We start from the raw sequence: 24,504 nt of genomic DNA on the forward strand, positions 1-24,504 counted from the left end.
CTTGGCATCACACTTCACAAACATTTGTACACACCTATGTGATCTCCTGCCTCTGTATAAATAGCTGCCACTCGCTCTCGCCATTCCACACCACCTGCAAGAACAAGCCCTGCCCTGATCTCTCCTCTGTCTTCCCTCTCTCAAGTCTCAAGCAAGCTAGCTGGTTTTCACAGCAACCATGAGGCCAGGAGCAGAGTTCCCCACCATGAGCCACGGCGCGCCGACGGCGGCGCCGGGGGCGAACGCGACGGCGCCGCACTCCCCGTGGCAGTCGCCGGTGCCGTACCTCTTCGGCGGGCTGGCGGCGATGCTGGGGCTCATCGCCTTCGCGCTGCTCATCCTGGCCTGCTCCTACTGGAAGCTGTCTGGGTACCTCGACGCGGACCGCGACCGGCGGGCCGGGGTGGCCGGCGCCGACGGGGAGAAGGGTTCGGCGGCCGGGGCGGACAGGCCGGCGGCGGGGTTCCAGGAACACGTGGTGGTCATCATGGCAGGCGAGGAGATGCCGACCTTCCTCGCCACCCCGGCGGCCAGCCGAGCCGTCGTGGAGCTAGGAGCCGTGCCAACGGCGCCGAGCTCCGGCGGTGGCTCCGGCTCGGCGGAGGAGAAGAAGGCGCAGGCGCAGGACGACGGTGGCTGCGAAGAGCAGACCAGCTCGCAGCCGCGGGTCGGAGTCGACGACGACGCCGGTGCCGTGAGCCGGAGCTGTGAAAGCAGCAGCAGCAGTGCGACGGCGCTGCAAGAAAATTTGCAATAAAAAGCAGGCGATCGAGTGATTTTTCCTTTTCTTTTCCTTCTCCATTTCCCTCTTGCTGGTGTGTTAGATTTAGGCATACGTGTAGATTCTTGACTCTTGACGTGATTGGTTGGGCCTGCTGTGAAAAATTAATGGAAAACGAGACGTCAATGCGAGTTTTTGCAAACATTTGTAAACTCTGCCAATGTCTGAAGAAGAATTCGAGGATTGTAGGAACTTTCTGAAGCAGCAGATTCAGAAATTCAGAAAACGACTGTAATGTAACAGATGGATGTACAGGGTACAGCCACCAGGGCAACAATTTAGGCAATGTTTAAGTGAAGCACGTTGGTGATGGCCGTGCCTGCTCTGCGCTCCTAGTAGCATGATAGCATCCGCGCTGACGATGCCAACAGAATCCGGTTCCACGTCAACTGGGAATGGTTACAGCTCAGTGAGCCTGAAAATGGGATCACGGCTCCTGCATGACTAATGCCTTCATTCTCTTGGTAGAAATAAATGGTGTTAGCTTCAGCGAGCTGCAGGGGATATGGGGCCAACCGTTTGATCGTCGCCACAATGATCGTACCAAGGGCAGTGTCTCGGAAGTGCTCATATGAAAGGCAACCACTATTTTCAGCAAACCGGAGTAGGATCCACCGCAGTCATTTCTTAGCTATAAAGAGGACCGCAATGTTAGGAACTAATGCAGATCCCATCAAAGAAAGGAAAGATCATCTGTCTTCACTCCTCGCGTTAGCTGATTTTTATTTGTTCCATGTACAGTAGTGGCAATGTAAAAGTATTTTTTTTTACTGTCTTATGGCAAGGCCGCAATGTTATAGACGTATTTTGTTATTCCCCCCATATAACAATGGTTCAGGTAGGCTATAAGGAATGTTTTGATGCATGTAGACTATTTTTGAACCACATTGTTGACGTCCTAACTCTAGCATAGTAACATGCTCGATCGCTCGAATAAGTTCGTCTGTATGAGCTTGCTGTGTTGCTGAAGAATCAGCCGAAATCGGCAAACATAGGCTTGAAAGAAGAAAGAGGAGTACATAGTTGTGAGACAGGCAGTTGAGCTGACGGCCATGCCGGCGCGGCCCAACCGCCGGCCAAAAAATCAGTGTTGGCCAGCTCATCACTAGATTGCAGTTCCACGGTAACCGGAATTGTTAAACGAGGATCCAGTTCTACACGCGCTCGTTAGCAGGCGTCGGAGCGGTCGATATTCCGACCGCGCGGCTCACGCTCCTAGGCGTGGGTCCCACTATCTGTTTCATTCTTTTTTTTCCCAGTTCACTTGAACTAGCACAAAGACATCTTCGTGGTGCGCCGCGTTGCAGCAGCTGTGTGCTTATCTGCGACCACCTACGTGACAGCGCACATATTAATTTTTTTTTCTCCTTTTCCTTTCCATTTTTTGCTTTACGATTTTTTTACTTTACGTTCTATAATGGCAAGTGTCATCATTTTTTTTTTAGATTTTTCCTTACCCTCGATTATGTTTTCTATGGAGTACAACTATTTTATGGAAATCGTACTAAATAGACTATATTGAAGATGTGCTTTGAAGTTGTATAGCTAACTTGTGTGAAAAAGTTGTGCAACAAATCTACATGATAACAATCTTCATAGAAGTTGTACTAATAAATTATCAGCTACAGCCTACAGGATCTTTTAAGAGCTATGCGTTAAAATTGTAGGTATTGTAAAAGTTATATAGAAAATATCCTTCAAGAAGGTGTTAACAAAAAGTTATGCGTAAAAGTTTTATGCATCATAAAAATTATGATGAAAATTTATCCTCTCAAAAGTTATGCGTAAAAATTATATGTATAATCATATTTATCAGTTATAATTGTACTTATCATAAAAGTTATACTAAAAAGTTATCTAGATGTTAGAGAAAAAGTTATGCATAAAAGTTGTATATGTGCATGGTAAAAGCAGGGATAAAAATTTATACTCTCAAAAGTTATACACAAAAATTTATAGGTATAATCATATTTATAAATTATAACCATCCAAATATAGAAAAATCTGGAGATAAAACTTTCCTTAAAAAGAAAGTATATGTTGTCGGGGATCGGCCGCTGCGAGCGCTACTGGCGGGCGCTCGCGGATTAGGAGGCCCCATTGTTAAAGCTCAAAGAGCATGAGAAAAATAGAGTCACAACCCCTTTTTTTTTAAAGGAGAGTTCATCCTGCTTATAGAGAAAACAAATATTTGGTGTTTAAGTCACGACCCCTCCTCTGTCTAGAACAAGAAAGGCGTTCCTTCAACGGTGAAGTCAGCTGATCAGGACTTGTCGTGTGATCCGAGCCGTTGGTGTCCGATCCGGGGCTCCCGGTGACACTTGCAGTTAGCTGCAGCTGTCGTATCTATCGGTGCAGGCAGTACAGCTCGTTCAGGCTCTGCTCATGGCATCACCTTCCTTGCCCTGTTTGGTTGCAACACACGATTTTCGAAAAAAGAATCTTCAATGTATGGAGTACTAAACGAAGTTTATTTGCAAAATATTTTCACGGATGTGTGTAACTTTTCAACACGAATCTAATGACGGTAGATAGCGACATGGTCTGTTCCATCTTCCGTGCGGATGCAGCCAGGGCAGGAGCAGAGACATGGTGGGTTAGCCCAGCTCGGGCCTTGTTTATTTGTCTTCAAAATTCTAAAATTTTACAAAATTCTCCATCACATCGAATTTTTTTATGCATTCATAAAATATTAAATGTAGTTAAATAAAATAATTAATTATACAGTTTAACTATAATTTGCGAGACTAATCTTTTGAGTCTAGTTAAACTATGACGAAATAATAATTATCAAATACAAACCAAAGTGCTACAATAATTTACACCCAAAACTTTATGCAGATTTGTGTTGCGGCGAGCTGCTGTTCTGGGACCTGTGAGTCAGTTCGTGCTCATCTGCTGCAATAAATGACTACGGTTAATCAAAGCGCATGTCCGCTCTCGTCGGCCATCGACCGGACAGAGTAATCGAACTCTGTCGTGTGGTGCCCTGAAGAACACTTCTAGCTGGACCGGTTGGTGTCACTCTCTCACGTACGGGGAAGGATCTGCGGCGTGCTGTGGCCACTGGCACGGATTCTGGCACCGGATCCGTCCACTCGCCACGGTCGTCGTAGCTGATCCTCTCTCATCATCACAGGTATTAAGCTCCGTCCGACGGATAAACTCGAACGGCCGAGCTTACCATTTCCTATTCAGATCCTCCCCATTTGCATTCGCAGCCGGATTCGCACCCCGACTCCCGGAACGACGGCGTGGCAGAGGCGCCGACGAGGCCGTTCGTGCGGCCGCGGGGAGGTCGCCCGTCGCGGTCGTCCAATCAGACGGATTCATTCATTCCATCTCCGGCCGCTTTTCCGATTCCCACGGTCGAACGATGCCGACTCCGGGGTCCGCGCGTGGCGGCTCCGGTCGCGTCCCCGTGCCGATCCCAACTTCCCAAGCCCCAGGCCCCCGGCCCCAGCTCTGTACACGGCCAACATTTTCTCTAGCTCGGCAGAGGAGGAATTGGAATCCCTGGCTTTCAGGCATGCAGAGTCCCCTTCGGGCTGGGCTCTGGCACCAGTCTCCGATTCCGCCGTGGCTCGGATTCCGGCTCCCGGATCCCACCTGTGCCCGCTGCGCTGCGTGCTGCGTGCTGCGCCGGGCACCTGAATGGAGCACAAGGAATTTAGGAGCAGGGCTGGAATGCCGGCTGGATCAGATGCCCCCCGGATGTGCCGGAGCACGGCAGCCAAGTCCCGGAGGGATTTGATTTGATTCTCTCTGGAATGGATCGTGCTTTTTAATATCCATCAGTGATTCATGGCAGTGCCCATAAACGAGGGTCCTGGTCCTTGCCGGGTTTGTGCTCTGATGCCAAAGCCATCTCCGTTCTCAGCTTCTTCTTCTTCTTGAGATTCTTTTTCTGTGTTGAAAACTTCGAGTCTGGGTGCCGAGCTTGGGCTCTCAGAGTCATAGGCCGTATCCTTGCGCTGCTACTCGTCTCGAAGCCCATTCTCAGCGTGGGCCGTACGGTGGCCCGAGACCATGCAGCCCACGTAGGACGGTCCATTCCTCGTGGCCGCGCTGCGACTCATCCCGCAGCCCATTTCCAACGTCTGGGCCGAGGCCATGCAGCCCGCGTGGGCCATCGACGCTTTCCATTCCCGCGGCCCGCCCGAGCGCGCGCCGGCAGCTTGCACACCGGCCCAGGTGGACAGCCCGCCCGCTCTCCCCCGGGCCCCGGCTCTCTCTCCCCTACTCTGCCGCCGGCTGGCTCGCATCGGCGCCCGTTTGACTGCGCCGCGACCAGTGCCCTTTCTCCACGTGGCACTTGCTCGCTCGCTCTCTTCCACCCTGTTTCGTGTCATCGGGAGCATGGAACCAAGTCAACCCTGGGCGGTCTCACACCGGCGCGAGCCTCTTTTTCTTTTATCAGACGAAAAGCGACGGTGCTGGCACGACTCTACAAATGGTGCATCACGATGTCCGCCGGCCGTGGACGGTTTCGCGTCGGGACTCCGGCCCGCAGCATAAGTACTCGCACTTGCTCGCTCCATCTCTTCGTTCACTCCAAGGCACCAACGCTCAAGCAGCTGCTGCCAAGATAGATCATCAGCCGTCAGCCGTCAGCTAGACACAGGCCGCTCGAGTTGCAGTGCGTGCCCGCCCCTTGCTTGGTGAAGGAGACACGAGCGAGCTTGGGCACGTCGCCGTCCGCGCCGGCCGGCGAGACTCCGGCGTCGCCATGGGCGCGGCGGCGAGCTCCTGCTGCGGTTCGGAGAAGGTCGAGCAAGGGTACGTGCGTGCGTGCCTTTACGGTTACGTTCTTTTAATTTTGGAATTTGATTTGAAACCATTTCATTTCATTTGATTTGATGATGATGATGAGTAGGTGCGTGAGCGCGTCCATGAGCAGCACGTGGAGGATCTTCAGCTACAAGGAGCTCCACGCCGCCACCAACGGCTTCAGCGAGGAGAACAAGCTCGGCGAGGGCGGCTTCGGCAGCGTCTACTGGGGCAAGACGGCCGACGGCCTCCAGATCGCGGTGAAGAAGCTCAAGGCCACCAACAACTCCAAGGCGGAGATGGAGTTCGCGGTGGAGGTGGAGGTGCTGGCCCGCGTGCGCCACCGCAACCTACTCGGCCTCCGCGGCTACTGCGCCGGCGCCGACCAGCGCATGATCGTCTACGACTACATGCCCAACCTCAGCCTCCTCTCCCACCTCCACGGCCAGTTCGCCGCCGAGGCCCGCCTCGACTGGCGCCGTCGCCTCGACGTCGCGCTCGGCTCCGCCGAGGGCCTCGTCCACCTCCACCACGAGGCCGCGCCCCACATCATCCACCGCGACATCAAGGCCAGCAACGTCCTCCTCGACTCCGACTTCGCGCCGCTCGTCGCCGACTTCGGCTTCGCCAAGCTCGTCCCGGAGGGGGTCTCCCACATGACCACCCGCGTCAAGGGCACCCTCGGCTACCTCGCGCCCGAGTACGCCATGTGGGGCAAGGTCTCCGGCGCCTGCGACGTCTACAGCTTCGGCATCCTGCTCCTCGAGATCATCTCCGGCCGGAAGCCCATCGAGCGCCTCCCCTCGGGCGCCAAGCGCACCATCACCGAGTGGGCGGAGCCGCTCATCGCGCGGGGCCGCCTCGGGGACCTCGTCGACCCGCGCCTCCGCGGCGCCTTCGACGCCGCCGAGCTCGCGCGCGTCGTCGAGTGCGCCGCGCTCTGCGTGCAGGGCGAGCCCGACCGCCGCCCGGACATGCGGACCGTCGTCCGCATCCTGCGTGGGGACAGCGACGCCGTGCCGGCGGCGGGGCCCGGCGACAAAGGCGGCCGGCCGCCGGTAAGGATCGAGAGCGTCAAGTACGCGGACCGCCTGATGGAGATGGACAAGAGCAGCTCGTACTACGGCGAGCCAGAGGACGGCGACGACGAGGAAGAAGAAGAAGAAGACGACATCGACGACGACGAGGAGGTGGAGGAGTACTCGTTGATCGACGACAAGAGCAGCATGAACTTCGGCGCGTTCGGCGCCATGCCGGTGCAGACGATGCACGACCCGTACGCCAAGAGGTTCTCTTCATCAGGGAATAATGCTAATGCTGTCAGGATCTGATCATGTACTCTACTACGAACATTCTATTGATTTTGTTGGGAGTAAACCTGCCCGTAGTCGATCGAGTTATAGTTTCAGAGTTCCTTATCTTGTGATGATCTGTGGATCTTATGATGAAGTTCTTGTATGCTAAAATTCAATTGCGTTCTGTGTATGATAGTACATCTGATGGCAAACATTTCTCACTGAACAATCAGCTGGTGTTGTCTGCAGTTGCAACCCTGCAGGCGTACCTGACTAATATAAGAAATGTCAAGCATCTTAGTGATGGTACTGTACAATTATTGGATCGCTGGTGGATCTTAGCGGATGTCGACTTTGAGGTTTGTGATTGCCTCGAATTGATCGCAAGTTTCGTTCCTAGTCATTGCCTGTTTGGCAGTGATGCCGATGCAGAGTGACAAATGGCGCAAAATGCAAAACCAGTTCTGGCTGCTCTGGTTCCTGTTGGACGTACATGGACGTGGAATTGTAGCTATTCTCATTGTCTTCCCTCTAGTTTGGGCTAGAGTCGTGGCCCCTAGGCCCATTTCAAGATGGGCCCATTTAAAGGAGAGGTTACATAGAAGTAGGATGTGTGATCCAACCAAAATTGGCTTGACGACGCCGTTGAATTGCTACTTTCTTAGATCAAGGTTGCAACATTTGAGCAGAGTTGTGTGCGCATGGAGATCAGGAGACCGGCGGCCGGCACTGGTTTCTTTGGTTCTCCTTCCACTCCGGCTCGACAGTCGGGATGGCGTCGGAGAGGATGGGGAACAGGGATTGAGGTGGGTGTATGGAACAAAACTAAAGCAAATAAGGAGTGCACCATTAGCACTAGGTTGCTCCAAGAGATGCATATATTTCTAATTTGGGGTGCATAAGTAGTAAAACTTTTATTGTAAGGAGTAACTTTCATTTTTTTTCATAGTATAGATAGTTTAGATCCATGCGACGCTCGCAGGGTGGAGGCGGGACTGTGATGTTGGAATAAGCGTCGCCGGCTTCTTCTCCGCCTCGCTGGTGAGTCTTTTGGTGCCAGCGATGAGCCGGTATGGTGTGAGTTTCCCAAATCCGAAGCTCCAGATATCATTGGGTCTTTTATCCCTCTTTTATCTTGGTTGGCGATGCTTATATTCTCGGCAGCAATCTTAGAAGCTTTGCTTACCAACTCGAGGTTAAATTAGGTTGGTTATAGATTTCCACTTCAAGGTTCTTCGTCGTCCGGCGATTTGGAGTTCCTGGCAGTCCTTGAGCCATCGGAGTCCTTGTTGCCTGGCGATGATCAACGACCATCAAAGCATGTCGTTTTTATGTGTTGCTCAAGACAGCGTCCAAAAATTGTGTTTCTTCGTCAGGGAGGAAATCGACTTCAAGTTGCGGGCTCCGGCTGCAGGCGGTGAGGAGGACCGGGAGGTGCTGCAAGGACTGGAATGTAATTTCGCTTTCTTTCAGGGATGTCTTTGTAAGTTACAGCCTATAATCACCAAAATATGAATGAAATATAAACCTGGTTTCTCAAAAGAAAAAACTATTTTTTGTGATGTTATTCTCAAATGCATTGAGTGAAATCTGTAATAATTCACTCCTCCTGGGTCCATTGACTTTTAAAGATTTTTAAAGTTCTTATTATGCCAATGGTGTATGAACTATGAACTAAATTTATGGATTTCGATTAGCTATTCTAGAGAAACTATCCACTTAGTATAGAGAAAATGGTTCGTAAATTGAGCCACGAAGACATGGGATGTTTCCTTAGTTTGCTTTGCTCATACTAACCTACCTTGTTAAAGAAAATAATCATACTTAGGGATTCTAGTAAGCTACATATATTTAGGTTTGAAGGGAGAGTTGTTCCTAATATGGACATTTGCCAGTGCGCGGGTAGCTCCGAGCTGGCTCGTTTTGATCAGTTTTGGGTTGGCTGAACGACCCACACCAATCAAAACTGGTATCCCTATATGCTTATCCCTGCTACATTAGCACACAATGGACTGGATCCGTGTATGTGAGTTCAGGATTATTACCGCAGAACGCAAGATTACTGGCTAGTCGATTGAGTTATCCAAAGCCAAAGCGCTAAGAACATACATGCACACTTGAATCAATCTATCAGACATTTTCTCAATCCATCTCCCACGTGCTGTAGTCTGCAGATACATAGGCTTGATATAGAATTTAGGGAAAAGTTTGTTTTTCAACCCTGAACTATCACGATAGTCCGATTTTGGCCCTTAAACTACGAAACCGGACATCCTACACCTCCAACTAACGAAACCGTTTGAAAAACAACCCTGACTCAGCCAAAGGCGGTTTTGCTACAGTAAAATTTCCGAATTTCTGGAATTTCACACCTCTCTCAATTAAATAATAAAGAAAGTATAGTTAATATTGTCTAAAAATCATGATATTTTTTTGGGAGGTAGATCAAAAGACAAGGAATCTATTTTGGTTAGATGTGCTACAATAGACATAAAGGAATTTGAATTATAAAATTTTAAAAATAGGTAGAATTCAAAATTCCTTGAATTTTTAGGTCAGCTAAACCTATGATAAAAATGCATTAAAAATATGATAATTCATAATTTTTTATTTAGTTTAGTTAAGTACTTTTTATTGGCCCAAGTTCTATAGAAAATTCATAAATTAAAATTTGAGGAATCAAATTTGATTCAAATTTGAGCATTGCGAAGGAATTCAAAAACTTTCATAAAAACTTGGGCCAATAAAAAATACCTTATTAAACTAAATAAAAAATTATGAATTATCATATTTTTATTTCATTTTTATCAAAGGTTTAGCTTAAAATTTTATAATTCAAATTTCATTATGTTTAATGTATCACATCTAGCCAAAATAAATTTCTTGTCTTTTTATCTACCTCCTAAAAAAATATCATGATTTTTAGACAATATTAACTATGCTTTCTTTCTTATTTAATTGAGAGAGGTGTGAAATTCCAGAAATTCGAAAATATTACTGTAGCAATACCGCCCTCAAAACAGCTTGCTGCAGTGCTCGAGGGGGTGATTCGGACGGTTTTGCCAGTTCGAGGGCCTAGGTTACCCGGTTTCGTAGTAGGAGGTTGAAAAACGGACTTCTTGACTAGTTCGAGGTTGTAAAATAGACTTATCCATGACTTAAGATGATGAATCGTGGGGTTCGTTCTCAGTAGCGGCTACCGTTACAAATTTCTTGCATAGATTTGATTCAAAAATAGCCGGGGCTAATTCCAGCAAGAACATGCTAGTAGTAAGTAGCAGCGCGTAGTATACAAATTATACATCACTAGCGTGCGCAAGGCTAGCACAGCTCCAAAAAGAGAGTAGTACATGGGATTTACTATTCCTCCCCTATACATGATGCATCGATACAAGTACACAAGGCGCGCGCGCCAGTGCCGGGTCAGGCGCGCCGCCGCCCGCCGGACCGTCGTCGATCGATCAGAAGCTGGGCACGACGCCGTAGCCGAAGTCGAGCACGTACGACGCCGGCGACGGCACGGCGGCCTCGGCCTCGGCGTCGTCGGCGTCGTGGTCGGCGCGCTTGGCGAACCGGCCCTTGATCCGCGGCCGCGTCTCGGCGTAGGCCTTCCGGGACGCGTACCGGATGGTCTTCTCGAACCGCCGGTTCTTCCGCTTCTCCCGGTAGCGCATCAGCCGCGCCTCCCGGCTCTCCCCCACCAGCGGCACCGGCCTCGCCGCCGCCATGTCCCCCCGCTCCGCCGCCGCCACCTCCACGTCCACCGACGACACCTGCGTGCGTACGGAATAACCGAGGTCTACATGATCAGTACGTGTCCTACGTGGAGTGTCCACACGTGTGCGTCCGAAAGGTTGGATCGGAGCTTGGTTGGGATCTTACGCTGTGGCTCTGAGGAGTCGCGGTGTACGGCATGTAGGCTTGAGGCTTGGGCCGGGTGAAGTCGAGCTCGAAGGTCCCGGCGCCGCCGCCGCAGAAGGCCTCCGGCACCACGCCGACCTCAGAGGAGGAGCCCTGCAAATCGTCAAGCAACCGGCAAGATTGATCAGCAAGGAGGATAGTCCATAGCATCGAGAAAGGCAAGGTAAGGGAAGGTGAAGCTGCTCACGCTGTGGGCGAAGGATGTTGCCGTGTAGGAGCTGTACGAGGAGGGCTTGACGCCGATGCCGCACGTGAAGTCCAGCTCGACGGCGCCGGCGGCGGCTCCGGCGCCGACGCCGCTGGGGACGACGCTGTCGGCGTGCTGGAAGCGCGGGATGTCGACGCTGAGGTAGGGGTCCAGGTCGGAGAAGAGGTAGTCCAGCTTCATGTCCTTGGCCTCCACGTTGAGGTTCAGCGCGTGCTGGTGGTGGTGCTGGAGCTGCCCGTGCCCGTGCCCGGCCGCCGCGTCCTGCGGCTCCTCGGCCTCGGGCGCGGCCGGGTCGCCGTCGCCGGTCCCGAACAGCATGGCCTCGACGGCGGAGGCGGCGGCCTCGGACCCGATGGGCGCGACGGGGACGCGCGCATGGCGGCGCGCCAGCGGGTTGGCGTCGTGGATGTCGGCATCGCAGGCGGCGCAGAGCACGGCGGCGTCGGCCTTGCAGGTGACGGCGGCGGGGGCCAGCTCGCAGACCTCGCACATCCACACGCGCTCGTGGCCCAGCCGCGCGTGCCCCGGGCGCGCGTCGCACGCAGCGCAGAGGAACGCGCCCCCGGCGGTGGCGGGGCACGAGCGGCAGTGCACCGCCGCCGGGGCCGCCTCGCAGCCGCCGCACCGCCGGCCCCCCACGCCCCAGTACTTGTGCAGCTCCATCGCACTGGCGTCGGCAGGGAGGGAGCGAGGCGGGCGCCCTCCTGGCGCAGCTAGCTAGAGGCTGAGCTCGGCGCGGCGATGGCAGGTGGTGTCGACGCGGTGCTTGTGGTGGTGGAGGGGAGGGGTGGGAGGGAGCGCGCGCGGGCGTAGGCAGCGCATGGTGTGCTGGTGGGGGCGCTACATGTAGTCGTAGGTGGGGGACGGTGACGTGGCGGGGGCGGAACACGTGGGGGGCTGGGAGCCAAGCGAAATCGGATTAAATATTATTTCTCGGGCGGGGGGGGGGGGGTCGTGGGAGCGATTATACATCGCTTTAGGTGATATTTACCACAACCGTCGCGTGAAGCGGACTGTTTTCCACTGCTAGATTGAGTGTAGAGTTGATTGGGCTGAAATTAGGCCCAACTGGTTACGGATCCCCACATGCAGATCGATCCAAATTTGCGCGGATGTCTCTGGTTAAATTGAAGAGAACCTATGCATGCACAGGTAGACAGACAATGCTGACATCACCCACATTAATGCAAATTCAAAACTAAAAAAGTTATAACTATTAAACTGAGCATTTAGATTAAATTTGAATTACACCATTATTTTTTTATGACAAGATCTTCAAAACAAGACCACACTTAACTATATTTGCATGATAATTTTTTAAAATATTTTTTAGTACTAAATAGTTAGTTTTGGCTACTAAGAACAAATATTTTAACAACACGAACTAATGAGTATTTTTACGAACAAAAAATTATACATAGCGAACAAATAATAATGCACATCGAACAAAAACTAAGAACAAATATTTTAACAACACGAACTAATGAGTATTTTTACGAACAAAAAATTATACATAGCGAACAAATAATAATGCACATCGAACAAAAGATTAAACATCACGAACATTTAATCGTATGGGCTAAATAATAAAAATGAATTCGCGAACAAATGGATCAACATCACGGAACAATTTAGTCTACAAAGAGAACAAATAATTTAGCATTGCGAACAAATTATTTACACACAGACAAATAATTTACATCAAGAAAAACAACAGAGCTGCAAAAAGATTCTTATAAACATATATAAACATGCTAGACAGATAGTATATAAAATAAATAAATTATTTCACACACCAACTAATAAGTCTACAATACAAATAAATTAGTATAGATTGAGTATGACTCGCTCGTAAATGTGAATAAATAATTTGATATGTAAGTATAGATCTGTTAACAATCAAACTATTAAATCCATATATCATAAATTAACCTAGTAAATAAATAATTGTACATCGTGAACTAATAATGTCTTATTGCAACAAATAAATTTTTAATGTCAAAACAATATAAATAGGGTATACGTTTGCTAAGAGCCAAAATTAAAGAGACAATGATGAATGCTACAAATAATTGTGAAAAAGAGAGGTTAACTACATACATGGCATATGTCAAAAAAAATCTAATTAATGCTGGGATTAGCGAAAAGAAAGGAACAAGGAACATAATAAGAAAGTAAAAAGAAAGGAGAAAAAATAAAAATAAATTGGACCTCCTATTGCCTCATAGGGCACGTAGTAATAGGCTAGCAAGCAAAAGAAATAATCTTGTTCACGAGCCAATGGGTCAGCTATAGGTAGCAGTTCGTGCATGCATGTGTACAGGCCAAGTTACTTAATGCCTGTCTATCCTTAAAAAGGTAAATAAAAGAAAAATAAAAATAAAAAATAAAGGAGAAAAACAGTCGGCCCAATAAAGCACCCAAAAACAGTCCAAGTAGGCGCACGGGGCCTGCTTCAGGCGATGGTTCACCAATTTGCAGCGCGCGCGATACATAGTCGTTCCGGGGTTTCGGCGTGGGCCGTGGGGCCCGCGGGTCGATCTTGTCATCTTGTGCATGTGAGGGAGGTGGGCCCCGTGCACAAGCGGCGAAGATATCGCGCTTTTTTCATTTTTATATTTAAAAAAACAAAATTTCAAAAATATATGTCGAATAGGGAAATTTTCAAAAATAAGTGCCTGTCGCCCCCCTAGGCGACATGACCTAAATGTAAAAAAAATTATATTTAGGTCCTGGCGCCCAGGGCGCATTAAATAGTGAACTTGTAAAATCGATATAAAATCATATAAAAATCAAATAAATACAAACTCAACTGTTATGGATTCTATAAAACAAGATCTACAACTTTTGTTACATAAAGTTTTTGATTTGATCAATGTATATTGCTCTATTTTAAATATCAATTTAATGCACTTTTATTTAAATATCAAGATCCATCCTTTGGATGTATGTCATCTTTGGCCAGAGTGTTGCATATGGTGAGCATAGGCTTGTACAAAATTGGTAGGCCCAGAAAATATTTATAGAATAAGTTTTTAAATTAGATCTTACAATATGTCTAGTTTAAATGGGTTATGTATCCATGCTGCTATACTCAGTATTAGAAACCATAACTTTTACAGTACCATTATTTTATTTCCTAAGAGCTATAAAAAAAATTTGGTAAATTTTAGATAAGCACAACTAGACCAAATGAATTATTTCAGATTTTTCTAGGTACAAGAACTATTTTTCTTGATTTAGATACATTGATCAAATGAAAAACTTTATGTAACAAAAGTTGTAGATCTTGTTTCATAGAATCCAGAACAGTTGAGTTTGTATTTTCCGATTTTCTACGATTTTATATCGATTTTAAAAGTTTACTGTTTAATTCGCCATGAGCGCCAGGACCTAAATGTTAATTTTTTTCACATTTAGGTCTAATCGCTCATTGGATGGGCGACAGACACCTATTTTTGAAAATTTCCTTATTCAACATATATTTTTGAATTTTTTTTAAATATAAAAATGAAAAAAGCGCCGAAGATATCTGCGTCGCGCTGGGGCGGGGCCGGGCCGTGTTGGCCTTTCGCGGGGATGGATCGATGTTGGGGGCCTAATCACCCAGACGGGACGGTGATGCTGCCGCCTGGATAACGGAAGACCTCCTGGCCTCACGTTTCGTGCAATCGTGCTGTGCTAACGGAGTGAATAGCAGCACAGTTTTTTCAGCTCAGTATTTTTTTTAAATGAGAATTAACGAACTATAGACATATGTATAGTATAAGAGTTTTGCTCGGTGGCCCCTCCCATGAAAACAACACGAATCTTAAAGCAGCGAAATAATTAATTTTATTTTTCCCCACCTAGGTACCGTTTGAGCCCAGCCCTACACGTGCCTAATGAGGGCCGACCTCGAGTCGATCCGTTTTACTAGCACATGAACACATCCGATTCTCACATTCATCTTCAACCTCTATCCTCTAAATGTGCGGACGCAGCTGCTGACGCCTGCACCAGTGTTGTGCCCGCCTCTTCTTCGGTCTCTCTTGTCTCACCGACGTGTCGCTCTGCCGGAGGCCTGCCCCCACCGCATGCGACCATCACCGACGGCTGGTGAGGCACGAGCGCCACCTTGCTGCCCGCCGCCGCAGCGGCATCATGCATCCAAGGCGACGACTGCTGAACAATGGCGAGGGGGACAAATGATTAACTGGAACTAGATATTCGCTGCGTTTGGCAGGCTGGAGCTGGAATGGTGTGAGAGAAAAATACTGTTGGGCTGGCTGGAGCTGGAGCTGGTGGTTGGAGCGGTGTGAGAAGAAAATACTGTTAGACTGGAGCAGGAACTAGCTGCCGAACGCAGTGATTCTGACGGCATGTGGGCTGGGTAGTGTGGATCGGCATCGATTGAGCTTGCTTAGGGTACAAGTAGGGCTAGGCCCAAATAGTACCCAGTGGGAAAAAATAATTATTTTACTGCTTTAATATTCGTGTTATTTTTATGGAAAGGTGCACCGGAGCAAAACTCATAGCATAAAAGATTTATTTGTTTTTAACTTGTATGTCTTTGGGCCACTTCACACATGTGAGTCAGTGCAATGTCCTAATTTAATCCTGGTGAATCGTGCTGATTGTAATTTGTACCTAGCCTGTAAATTTTTCAAGGATCTGCAGTTGGAGTGAGAGTGACCCCAACGATCATTTCCCCAAGATCCATGCCGCACAAAGGTCGAGCATACAGACGTCAAATGTCAAGAAGCGACCTGCTTTCCATCTGGGAAATGCATTTGGACTGCAAATTTCAAGTGACGAAGTAACCGTATGACCATATATATGGATTCTATGGATCCAAGCTTTGCAGATACGCTACTGGCTCGGTCTTGATTTTATGGATTCCGTATGTATTAGTAAGTGTCAGTGTTGCGGTCTAATCTCAATTGCTCTGTCAAAGGAGCATACACTAAAAATGTTTGGAAAAGTATCAATGATGCGGTCTAATCTCGATACCACATGACTACCTTTTTGTGGGTTATATCAAGAAACCATGCACTCCATATTTTTGTGGAGTAGAAATTACTTTACGTATTTTTATTCAGTACACCATATCTTAAGCCATGGCTTCTGCACAGCTAGCTGCTGGCCCATGTAGCTTTATGTCAGTTCTCCAAATTCCAATAATGTTGGAGTGTGAAACCTACTCCTGTACATTGCATTTGTCATTAACTCATTGTAGTGATTATTCTATTATATGATACGCTCTTAAGTCAAACTTTATCATAGATTAGAACGCGCATACTAGGAGCTTCGGAGCTTAACTAAAGATATTTTGAAAGCAACCACCCGTCTAGGGCCACAAGCTGCTACCTCTATAGTTCCTCGAAGCTGAAAAGGACAAAGATTAGCTTTACGGATCTGACACCGTCAAACTGCAACGTTAGAAAATTAGCTGCCGAGTATCAATAATTAGCCGGTGATTCGCTCCCCGTCACAATCAGCCCACCTTTCTCTGCCACCTAAATAGATATGCTGGGTGAGCAAATGTCCAAAGTACCCTCAATAGTTTGCAGTGACAAACATGTCTAGTAAGAGTATATATGATCAAAAAAAGTACATATAATAAATAATTTTGTTCTTCCAAGGTGTGTCGCTGTCTGCTCTTTGGTACTTATGTGATAAAATATTATTGGGTATATCTTTTGTTATTTCTTATCATTTTTCCTCGCCTTTTAACCTCAACATTAGTAACCTGCTGGTAATCCGCTCAAAACTAGAATAAAACGATAGCTTGTATATAGTTTGTGTCAGCTGTTACGTTTATGTCATGTCCTTGAGACCTTAACTATATCTTGTGCTGGTCCATTCATGCCATTGCTTCCTGAATGATATACAGAAAGGGGTCATTTCAATTGTATCTTGTAGAATTTGACCAATATGTATGACATCCATTGGTCACTATTGAAAAAACTGCGAGGTGATAAAATCTTGTAGCATACGTTTTGAAAATACAACTGTGTAATTATATCTACTCGGTGCAATCATGTAAAATATATTAAAAATCACTTGTGGTATTGATAAAGTTAGCCGAGATCAGATCAACCCAATAGAGAGATTATTTGTGTAGTTTTTATGATTCTTTTTTGTAAACCTCATAATTTTGGGTATTATAATCTTGTCTTTTGAAAAAAGTATATAAAATTGATGTTTTAGAGTTATCATGAAACACACTTTCCATTACAAACTATAAGTCATTTATAGACAAAAAGTTTAATCACAAAATGAGCATAGCTTAATTGGTTAGTGTATCCACTCGTGCACTGTATTTCCAGAGAAAAATAAAATAAAATCCTTCTTATGGATTCCCAAATGCCCCTTTTCTCCTTAAAATCCTATATGCTAAATAACACGTCATCACGTCAATCACATTTGAAAAATGCTTGGGCGAAAAGTCAATGGCTCCACAAACAAAAGTTCCTAGGAGAAATAATATTATGTTTGCAACGGACAAAGCTTTCATTTCAGGTTTGAAAACTGCAAGTTTGTACTACTAGTTGCCGCGACAGGATAGACATGGGCAGTTTGGTAATTCCGCGGCAGGAACGGGCGACTCGGCCGCGTCGCGTCGCGTCGCGTCACCGTCCCGGCCCGCGGGGATCTTGACCCAAACGCCCGACGTCGACGCGTCGGCCCGCGACACACCCCCCCGGGGGCAGAAGCGTCATTGGGCACGGGAGCCGGGTGACGAACCGGATGCCGTCATCTCGTGAAGCCGGCGATCCCGTGCGGTGGCGCCCCATGTGACCGTGTGTTGCCTGACCCAAGGGGTCAACGCCACGGGACATTTGTCCTTTCAAGATGGCATGGTGCTTGGTTGTGCACGTCCTTGAGTGTCCTGGCTGAGAGTTAAGTTGGTCGTGGTCTACGTCTTGGTCATCTTGGTTTGCATCTCGCAAATGGTTGGAGCTACGTTCCCAAAAGAGGTAGATGCGTTTGATGGGAATTAATTTCATGTGGAAGTCCTTTAATTAGGATGGCGCAAAAGGCAATTTTAACATGTTCGCTGTTGTCGAACTATTTTGTATGATAACTATTTTCTAAGCGAAACTTGTATGATGAATTGTGTATTTGTATCTGAATACTTTTCATAATATGCACCTTTTATTTTTGAATGTATCAGATATTGTTGGTCATCTAATTGTAATGTAGATATTTGAACATCCAATTATCAAGTAACACTAGGTCTTCAAACTGGTATGTGAAAGTAATTTCATTCCTAGAAGCACTTCTTGGCGTTTCTTCAGTTCCAGTGGCACATACAGGTCCATACTAGCAGGCGCGGAGCTACAGCTTGATGTCGGGGTCAACCGACCCAAATAGTGTTTCTATGTAAAGGTAATGTTCATCACTATTTTTATTGTTGATGATGCCGTTTTAAAATGATGATGACCGTGGCCACCGCAGTTTCTAGCTTCGCCCCCTGCATACCGGTAAGACTTTCAAAGGCTCAAAAGTGGTGGCGTTTCATTTGGGTCGCCACAAAGTGGTACTCTTTGCTTCACGCGCACCGGATTGGGGATTTGGGGGCTGTGGGGTCCCGGGCCAACACCAACTCGACGGGACGGCGATTGGTATTGCTGCTGCCAACATCTCAGGCGGGCCCGCCTCCCCGTGCTGTTAAGCTTTCTTCACGTGACCGCCGCAGGCGGCAGGGCTTGGAAGATCCGGGCTCCGCCATTGATGCGAAATCTCATAATTTGCTGACTCATCGCGATCAGAAATTTCCAGAAGATTTGCTTCCGGCTCCGGCAAGCCCATGATGAGAGCCCTCCTTTCATTGCCCGAAAACATGTTCCATTTTTACTTCCATCGCTAAGAACGTTTACAAGTGGACACGCGCCGGTAGGCTGCTGCTTCCCGGTAGTAGTTTCCATTCACTGCAAATTCCATGATCATCGATCAGGTGCGCTGCCCGTTGAGATTCAGGGAAGCCACAAGATTTGCTCCGAGTTTTTTTTTGTCAAATCCAGCGTCAACTCCTGAAAGAAAAGGAGGACTAATCTGAATCTGGAGCTAACTAAAACTCTCAGCCAAGCGTCTCCGGCTCTCCCGGGCCGCTCCCAGTCCCAGCCTGCCAGCCGGACACCATCCCCGCGGCTGGACGTCGCCGTCGGTCGTGTGCCCTGAACGCGCGTGCCGCGATAAGCATCTCCGGCTCGGTGAGTGGGAACGATCAGACATTTCTCCCTCAAGCTAAACGCTCGCCCTCCGCGTTCTGGACTCTGAAGCCTGAACCAGCTTGACCTTGCAGCAGCCATTCTCTTCTCAGATCGAAGAAGGAAAACCTGGACACCACGTCCATTTCAGGGTTCAGAGCTCACAACAGTTGTGAATTGTGATGCTTCAGAGTTCAGACAGGCCGTGGACACGATAAGGATTAGCAGGAGATGACTGTTACTCGGACTGGTACAGGACAGGTACAAGGGGAGTAGGCGAGTAGCAGTCACAGCTACAGGGAGGAGGGAGGAGCAAGTTGCGTGCACTTCTGTGCCACCGGGACGGCCGCCGGGATCTCTCTCTTCCACTCGATCCCTCCCACGATGGGCGTCGCCGTCGCCGTCGGGGCGGCCTTTATCCGGCTAGTGTGCGGGGCACTCACCGCTCCCGGCTGAGTGTCCAGCGCACCCCTTTCCCAAAAGCTGGCGAGAGGACGGCGACGAGGCCGACGACGACGCGCCGGCTCGGCGGGGCCTTGAGATCGGTGGCAGCGGCGGCCGCATGGGGGTGAATCGGGTGATGGACCATCTGATCCGGTGGTGGGTCGGAAAAGGAGAGAGCAGATGATGAGTTGCCGATGGATGGCTCATTGGCTCCTGCCGAAAAGAAGTTTGGGGCATGGGATTTTGGGATGGGTCGGCAGAGGGTACAGTGGTAAGAACATGCGAGGGTCTCGGCGTCTAGTGTCGTTCGCCTAACAGCCAACAGGGGTTGGACTTGAACTCGACAATGCAGTTGGCGGATCACATGGCTGGGGACAAGAAAACGTGCTCAAAACTCTGGAGATGATGCGCCGATTGTTCACTGCTTCACTCATGAGTCATGATTGATAGGAACGAAAGGGGAAAGCTGTGTCCACTTCAGTGAAATGATTTCGCGTGGCTCAAATCCTGCAAAACAGTATACTAGATACGATTTAGTCGAGAGAAGAAAAGGCCGCGATTGGAATGATCGTAACAGCTAACAAGTTAGGCATACTAATACTGTAGCGTTTGATCTGCATGCACTGACAATAGGTGTACAGCTTCAGGGATGTAAACCAAATGGTTCAGGCTTCAGAGAGCTGGAACGGTTTTGGGTACAACAGAATGTGAACACTGTTATACGCGCCTGTTTGCCAGGGCAGCAGGAGTGTCGCAAGTAAGAACAGAGCTCTCCAGTTCAGTATCCAGAAAAAAAAAACTGAAACCAGAGATACATATTCTAACAAGATCACCAACATATTTCAGATCAACCACACAGATGAGATAAGCCAACGGAATGACAACAGAGTTCAACTGATAAGCAGGATAGCACGCCCAAGAGGAAAAATTGCATTTTTACATGCACTTCTTGATACATACAAAGAATGTCATTGTACAGTACCCCAAAACTAGCTCCTAGCAGCTTGAAAAAATCAATATCGTGCTAACATAGCACAAATGTTATCTAAGGTACCTACCTACTCGGTTACTTCCTCTCTAAAGCTTAAGAAAGACAAACTCCTCGACACACGGTATGTCACCAATCAGCTTGAGAGCTTCCTTCTCGGGCTCCTCATCAACCCCAATGGCCATTATCGCCTGCTTTCCAGGAGCAGTCCTTCCAACGCTCATGAAACTCACATTCACATTCATCTGTCCCAAGATCGATCCCACCTTCCCAATGATACCTGCCTGATCAATTTGGCAGCACAGTATCAGGTTGCCCTCAAGGCTAACGTCAACACTGAAAGACCCGACAAGCGTGAGATGCGCGGAGCCATCCTTAACCTTGCCTTCAACTCTGATGTCACCTGCATCAGACAAGGCACCAGCAAACTTGGACTCCACATTGGTGAGGTGGACTTGGATGGAGTCTAGGGGGATTTCAGGTGAACCGTAAAGGAGAATTCTCTCCTCGATGATCTGAAGGCCTCTTTGCCTGGCGACATAGTCCGCATTGACAATATTGACGAACGCACTTGAAATAGGTTCGATGATGCCTTTGGTGACCATGGCTCGAAGAATTCTTGTGTCCAAGTCATCGGGGTCTCTAGCTGATGAGTAGACAACCTTGACGACCTTAACCCCACTCCCACCAGCTACAAGTTGCACAACAAGTCGGCCCAGCTTCTCAGCAAGGACAACGTAGGGAGACAGCTCTGATAAAACCTGTGATAATTAAGAGATTGTACCATTTAAACTCAAGCAGATTTGCACAATTGTACTGTAAAGACTATGAATAATTTCTTCCTTGGTAATGGAAGTACCTCAGCAGGGACCATTGGGGCATTCACAGCTGTGGCAGCCAGATCTCCTCTCAGTGCACCAATAACAGCCTCTGCAATTTCAAGGGCTACACCTTCCTGTAGAGGTGCAGTACAAGAGTTCTTTCAGTGAAGAGGATAAATAATTTTTCTAGGAAAAGACTAGTAAACCTGCGCTTCTGTTGTGCTAGCTCCAAGGTGCGGTGTGACGGTGACATTTTCATGCTGCACCAACTTGCTGTCTCTCGGTGGTGGCTCCTCAGTAAATACATCAAGTGCAGCCTGACTCACACCACAAGGCAATCAGGAAAAAGGCTTGAAATATCTCTCTTTTTTTCTGACAAAACATTGTGCAGTGAATAGATATTAGATGCATATGAGAATTGGATAACAGGCAACAGCAATATGCACTGTCAACATTTGGATGGTTCATGATTAGCCAGAACGACAGGAATTACCTGGGCAACTGTTCCATTGTCAAGTGCTCTCAGCAATGCATCTTCATCAACAACTCCACCCCTTGCAACATTGATAATTCTAACACCCTTTCTCATTTTTGCAAAAGTTTCATCATTGAAAATCTTTGCCGTGGATGGAGTTAAAGGCATATGCAGTGATATGAAGTCTGATGTAGAAATGGCCTCGTCAAATGATACAAGATCTACACCAATTGCCCGGGCTCTATCAATTGGGGCATATGGGTCATGAGCAATGATATCCATCCCGAGTCCTTTTGCGCGTCGAGCTACTTCCGAGCCTACCTTTCCAAAGCCCATAACTGCTAGTACCTTCCCCACCAAGGTAACACCAACATATTTGCTCCGTTGCCATTTGCCTGAATTATGCAAAGCCAGTCGCAACACCAACTCATCACAAATGAACTGGCCACAATATCGTCACTAAGTATTTTTATATCAGCTGTAATGATAATGTTCATAAATAAACATATTCTGAACACAACGGTTATCGTTTGTTGCTCACAATGACTACTTAACCTCAAATATGAACCTACTGGTGGAACATGGTATGCCTGAAATCTGTTAGTTAACAATTGTGGATTTTATGTCTCAAAATGATCACTGCTGGCAGCTGATAATCGGCAATAAGAGCACTGTTATTATCCAGTGCTGAAAGAATACAGGATAAAATCTCAGATACCAGAAGTTAAAAACAACTAACTGATGATCGATAGATAAGAACTGTATTGGTTATTAAGAAGAACTGTAGAAAGAACGGATTTCTTTATGGCAAGTAGGAATATCACTATATCAGGCAGCTAATTGTAAGAGGATAAGCGGATAGCAGAATGGGCCTTAGGAAAATCATCATAAAACCCCAATACATGCTTCAAAAATTAGAAAAAGACTAAAGCTTCTGCTACTCTTTAATGTCAGCAGACAAACACATGCATTACACTGCAAGTACTTGTTTACATTTTCTAGAATGACATTGGCAACATCACAAAATCGGTATTTGATCTAGTATGTGCTTTGCAATCACCTCTGATCAGTATGCAGTATGAACCACTTTGTTCCTTAACCAAACACAATCCATGAAAGATGATGATGCAGATGAACACCTTCATCATGCCACTGGCGTGACACGATTGTTGGAAGCACATAAGCAAATTTGCATTGGACATAACGCCAGCATCGTTTACAACCTAACTTTTGAAACCATCGGAAGCATACAACTATAGAAACGTGATGCAGCCAAGCTCCCATCCTGGTTTTCCTAATAACAAACATGTGGGCTGGTCGTCGTAACAGGAACTACATTTCATTAGGGAGTAATGTGCATCACCTGTCAGAAACTACTAGCAGAAAATTGATTTCATTATCAGGGAGTACGCCCGCATTGTTAACAGTAGTAGTAGAACCTTATCTATTCGCACAACGTGTGGTAGGAATTGAACGACATGGTTGTGCTATCGTGCAGGCGCGTCTGTTCGGAGCAACGAACGAGGTGCGTACCGGCCTTGAGCGACGCGTCGGCCTGCGCGACATTGCGCGCCATGGCGGCGAGGAGCGCGACGGCGTGCTCGGCGGCGGCGACCGTGTTGGCGGTGGGCGCGTTGACGACGAGGCACCCGGCCTCGGTGGCCGCCTGGAGGTCGACGTTGTCGATCCCGACGCCGGCGCGCACTGGCGGAGCTTGATCAAAGAAATCGGAAGAATGAGGGGGCCACCTTTTGCTACAGTGATGAACAGTATCAAAATCACTGTTCATATAGTGTAGAATTGGAAAAGCTAGGGGGGCCATGGACCTCGTTGGCCCTCACGAAGCTCCGCCTCTGCCGGCGCGGCCGACGACCCGGAGCCTGCCGCGCGCGGCCTCGAACACCTCCCGCGTGACGCGCGTCCCGCTGCGCACCACCAGCGCGTCGACGAGCGAGACCTTGGCGCGGAGCTCCTCCGCCGTGAGCTCGTAGGAGCAGTCCACGTTCGCGAACGCGCGCAGCAGGTCCAGCCCGGCGGGGCCCAGCTTCTCCGTGACAAGCACCGTCGGCCGCCCGGCCGCCGCGGACGCCGCCGCCGTCACGGCGGACCTGGGCCTGGGCCTGGGGTCGGGGGACGGGGACGCGGCGAGGCTGAAGCGGAGGTGGGTCCGCGGGGCGAGAGGGCGCGGCGGGTGGTCAGGGAGGGCCCGGCGGGGTCGGGGGCCGTGGACGGCGCCGCCGCCACGGGGAGGAGGTGGCGGAGCGGCGTCGCCAAGGCCATGGGCTCGTGTGGCGAGTGTGTGACTTGGAGTGGAGTGGCGAAGTGAATCGGTGTGGATCGCGGGAGCTTGTGGGAGACGATCAAGAAGAGTCGAAGACCGACGAAACGACGTTGAACGTTATCGCGGCTTCACCGCTTCGCCTCCTCTGCTTTCGACGGCCGTTGACAGGATTCAAAATGATTTTTTATGACATTGGCCATTTTTTATGATTTTCTATGACAATGAGTAAAAAAAAAGATATTGGCCATTTCAATATACTGCTTTTCACTTTTCGCAAATGATAGAAAAGAAAGAAAAAAAGGAAAATATACATATAGAAAAGGGC

At 48.3% G+C, this 24,504-nt stretch overlaps 5 protein-coding genes across 5 annotated transcripts; 2 read left to right on the plus strand and 3 right to left on the minus strand.

Moving 5' to 3' along the window:
• LOC120704918 (protein GLUTAMINE DUMPER 5-like) lies at window positions 1-1,106 on the plus strand. Its single transcript, XM_039989456.1, has one exon. It carries the CDS (start codon window positions 179-181, stop codon window positions 755-757), a length of 579 nt encoding a protein of 192 aa, XP_039845390.1. The 5' UTR covers window positions 1-178; the 3' UTR covers window positions 758-1,106.
• Window positions 1,107-5,258: 4,152 nt separating this feature from the next.
• Window positions 5,259-7,075, plus strand: LOC120704919 (PTI1-like tyrosine-protein kinase At3g15890). The gene is made up of 2 exons (XM_039989457.1): window positions 5,259-5,560; window positions 5,658-7,075. The coding sequence occupies exons 1-2, from the start codon at window positions 5,511-5,513 to the stop codon at window positions 6,880-6,882; spliced, it is 1,275 nt and encodes a 424-aa protein (XP_039845391.1). The 5' UTR covers window positions 5,259-5,510; the 3' UTR covers window positions 6,883-7,075.
• Window positions 7,076-10,000: 2,925 nt separating this feature from the next.
• Window positions 10,001-11,787, minus strand: LOC120704920 (zinc finger protein CONSTANS-LIKE 5-like). The gene is made up of 3 exons (XM_039989458.1): window positions 10,955-11,787; window positions 10,729-10,860; window positions 10,001-10,619 (listed from the first exon to the last, which is right to left on the minus strand). The coding sequence occupies exons 1-3, from the start codon at window positions 11,636-11,638 to the stop codon at window positions 10,308-10,310; spliced, it is 1,128 nt and encodes a 375-aa protein (XP_039845392.1). The 5' UTR covers window positions 11,639-11,787; the 3' UTR covers window positions 10,001-10,307.
• An 8,716-nt stretch (window positions 11,788-20,503) lies between these two features.
• LOC120704921 (D-3-phosphoglycerate dehydrogenase 1, chloroplastic-like) lies at window positions 20,504-23,735 on the minus strand. Its single transcript, XM_039989459.1, has 5 exons — window positions 23,432-23,735; window positions 21,917-22,293; window positions 21,630-21,740; window positions 21,462-21,557; window positions 20,504-21,363 (listed from the first exon to the last, which is right to left on the minus strand). Exons 1-5 carry the CDS (start codon window positions 23,718-23,720, stop codon window positions 20,692-20,694), a joined length of 1,545 nt encoding a protein of 514 aa, XP_039845393.1. The 5' UTR covers window positions 23,721-23,735; the 3' UTR covers window positions 20,504-20,691.
• LOC120704922 (D-3-phosphoglycerate dehydrogenase 1, chloroplastic-like) lies at window positions 23,717-24,275 on the minus strand (the record flags this gene model as incomplete). Its single annotated transcript, XM_039989460.1, has 1 exon — window positions 23,717-24,275. A coding segment is annotated over one exon (540 nt), but the record flags the coding sequence as incomplete, so codon positions are not given.
• Between the last annotated feature and the right edge of the window lie 229 nt (window positions 24,276-24,504).

The sequence above is a fragment of the Panicum virgatum genome, chromosome 4K (assembly GCF_016808335.1).
Source record: "Panicum virgatum strain AP13 chromosome 4K, P.virgatum_v5, whole genome shotgun sequence".
Taxonomy (NCBI): domain Eukaryota; kingdom Viridiplantae; phylum Streptophyta; class Magnoliopsida; order Poales; family Poaceae; genus Panicum; species Panicum virgatum.

Bases quoted from the DNA above. Each gene is read 5' to 3' on its own strand.
- LOC120704918 (XM_039989456.1), top strand. From the start codon at position 179: ATGAGGCCAGGAGCAGAGTTCCCCACCATGAGCCACGGCGCGCCGACG.
- LOC120704919 (XM_039989457.1), top strand. From the start codon at position 5,511: ATGGGCGCGGCGGCGAGCTCCTGCTGCGGTTCGGAGAAGGTCGAGCAA. The intron at 5,561-5,657 runs GTACGTGCGTGC...GATGATGAGTAG, and splicing joins TCGGAGAAGGTCGAGCAAGG to GTGCGTGAGCGCGTCCATGA.
- LOC120704920 (XM_039989458.1), bottom strand. From the start codon at position 11,638: ATGGAGCTGCACAAGTACTGGGGCGTGGGGGGCCGGCGGTGCGGCGGC. The intron at 10,861-10,954 runs GTGAGCAGCTTC...GACGATTTGCAG, and splicing joins CAACATCCTTCGCCCACAGC to GGCTCCTCCTCTGAGGTCGG. The intron at 10,620-10,728 runs GTAAGATCCCAA...GTACGCACGCAG, and splicing joins CGACTCCTCAGAGCCACAGC to GTGTCGTCGGTGGACGTGGA.
- LOC120704921 (XM_039989459.1), bottom strand. From the start codon at position 23,720: ATGGCCCCCCTAGCTTTTCCAATTCTACACTATATGAACAGTGATTTT. The intron at 21,741-21,916 runs GTAATTCCTGTC...GGTGTGAGTCAG, and splicing joins ACAATGGAACAGTTGCCCAG to GCTGCACTTGATGTATTTAC. The intron at 21,364-21,461 runs GTACTTCCATTA...TAATTATCACAG, and splicing joins CCCCAATGGTCCCTGCTGAG to GTTTTATCAGAGCTGTCTCC.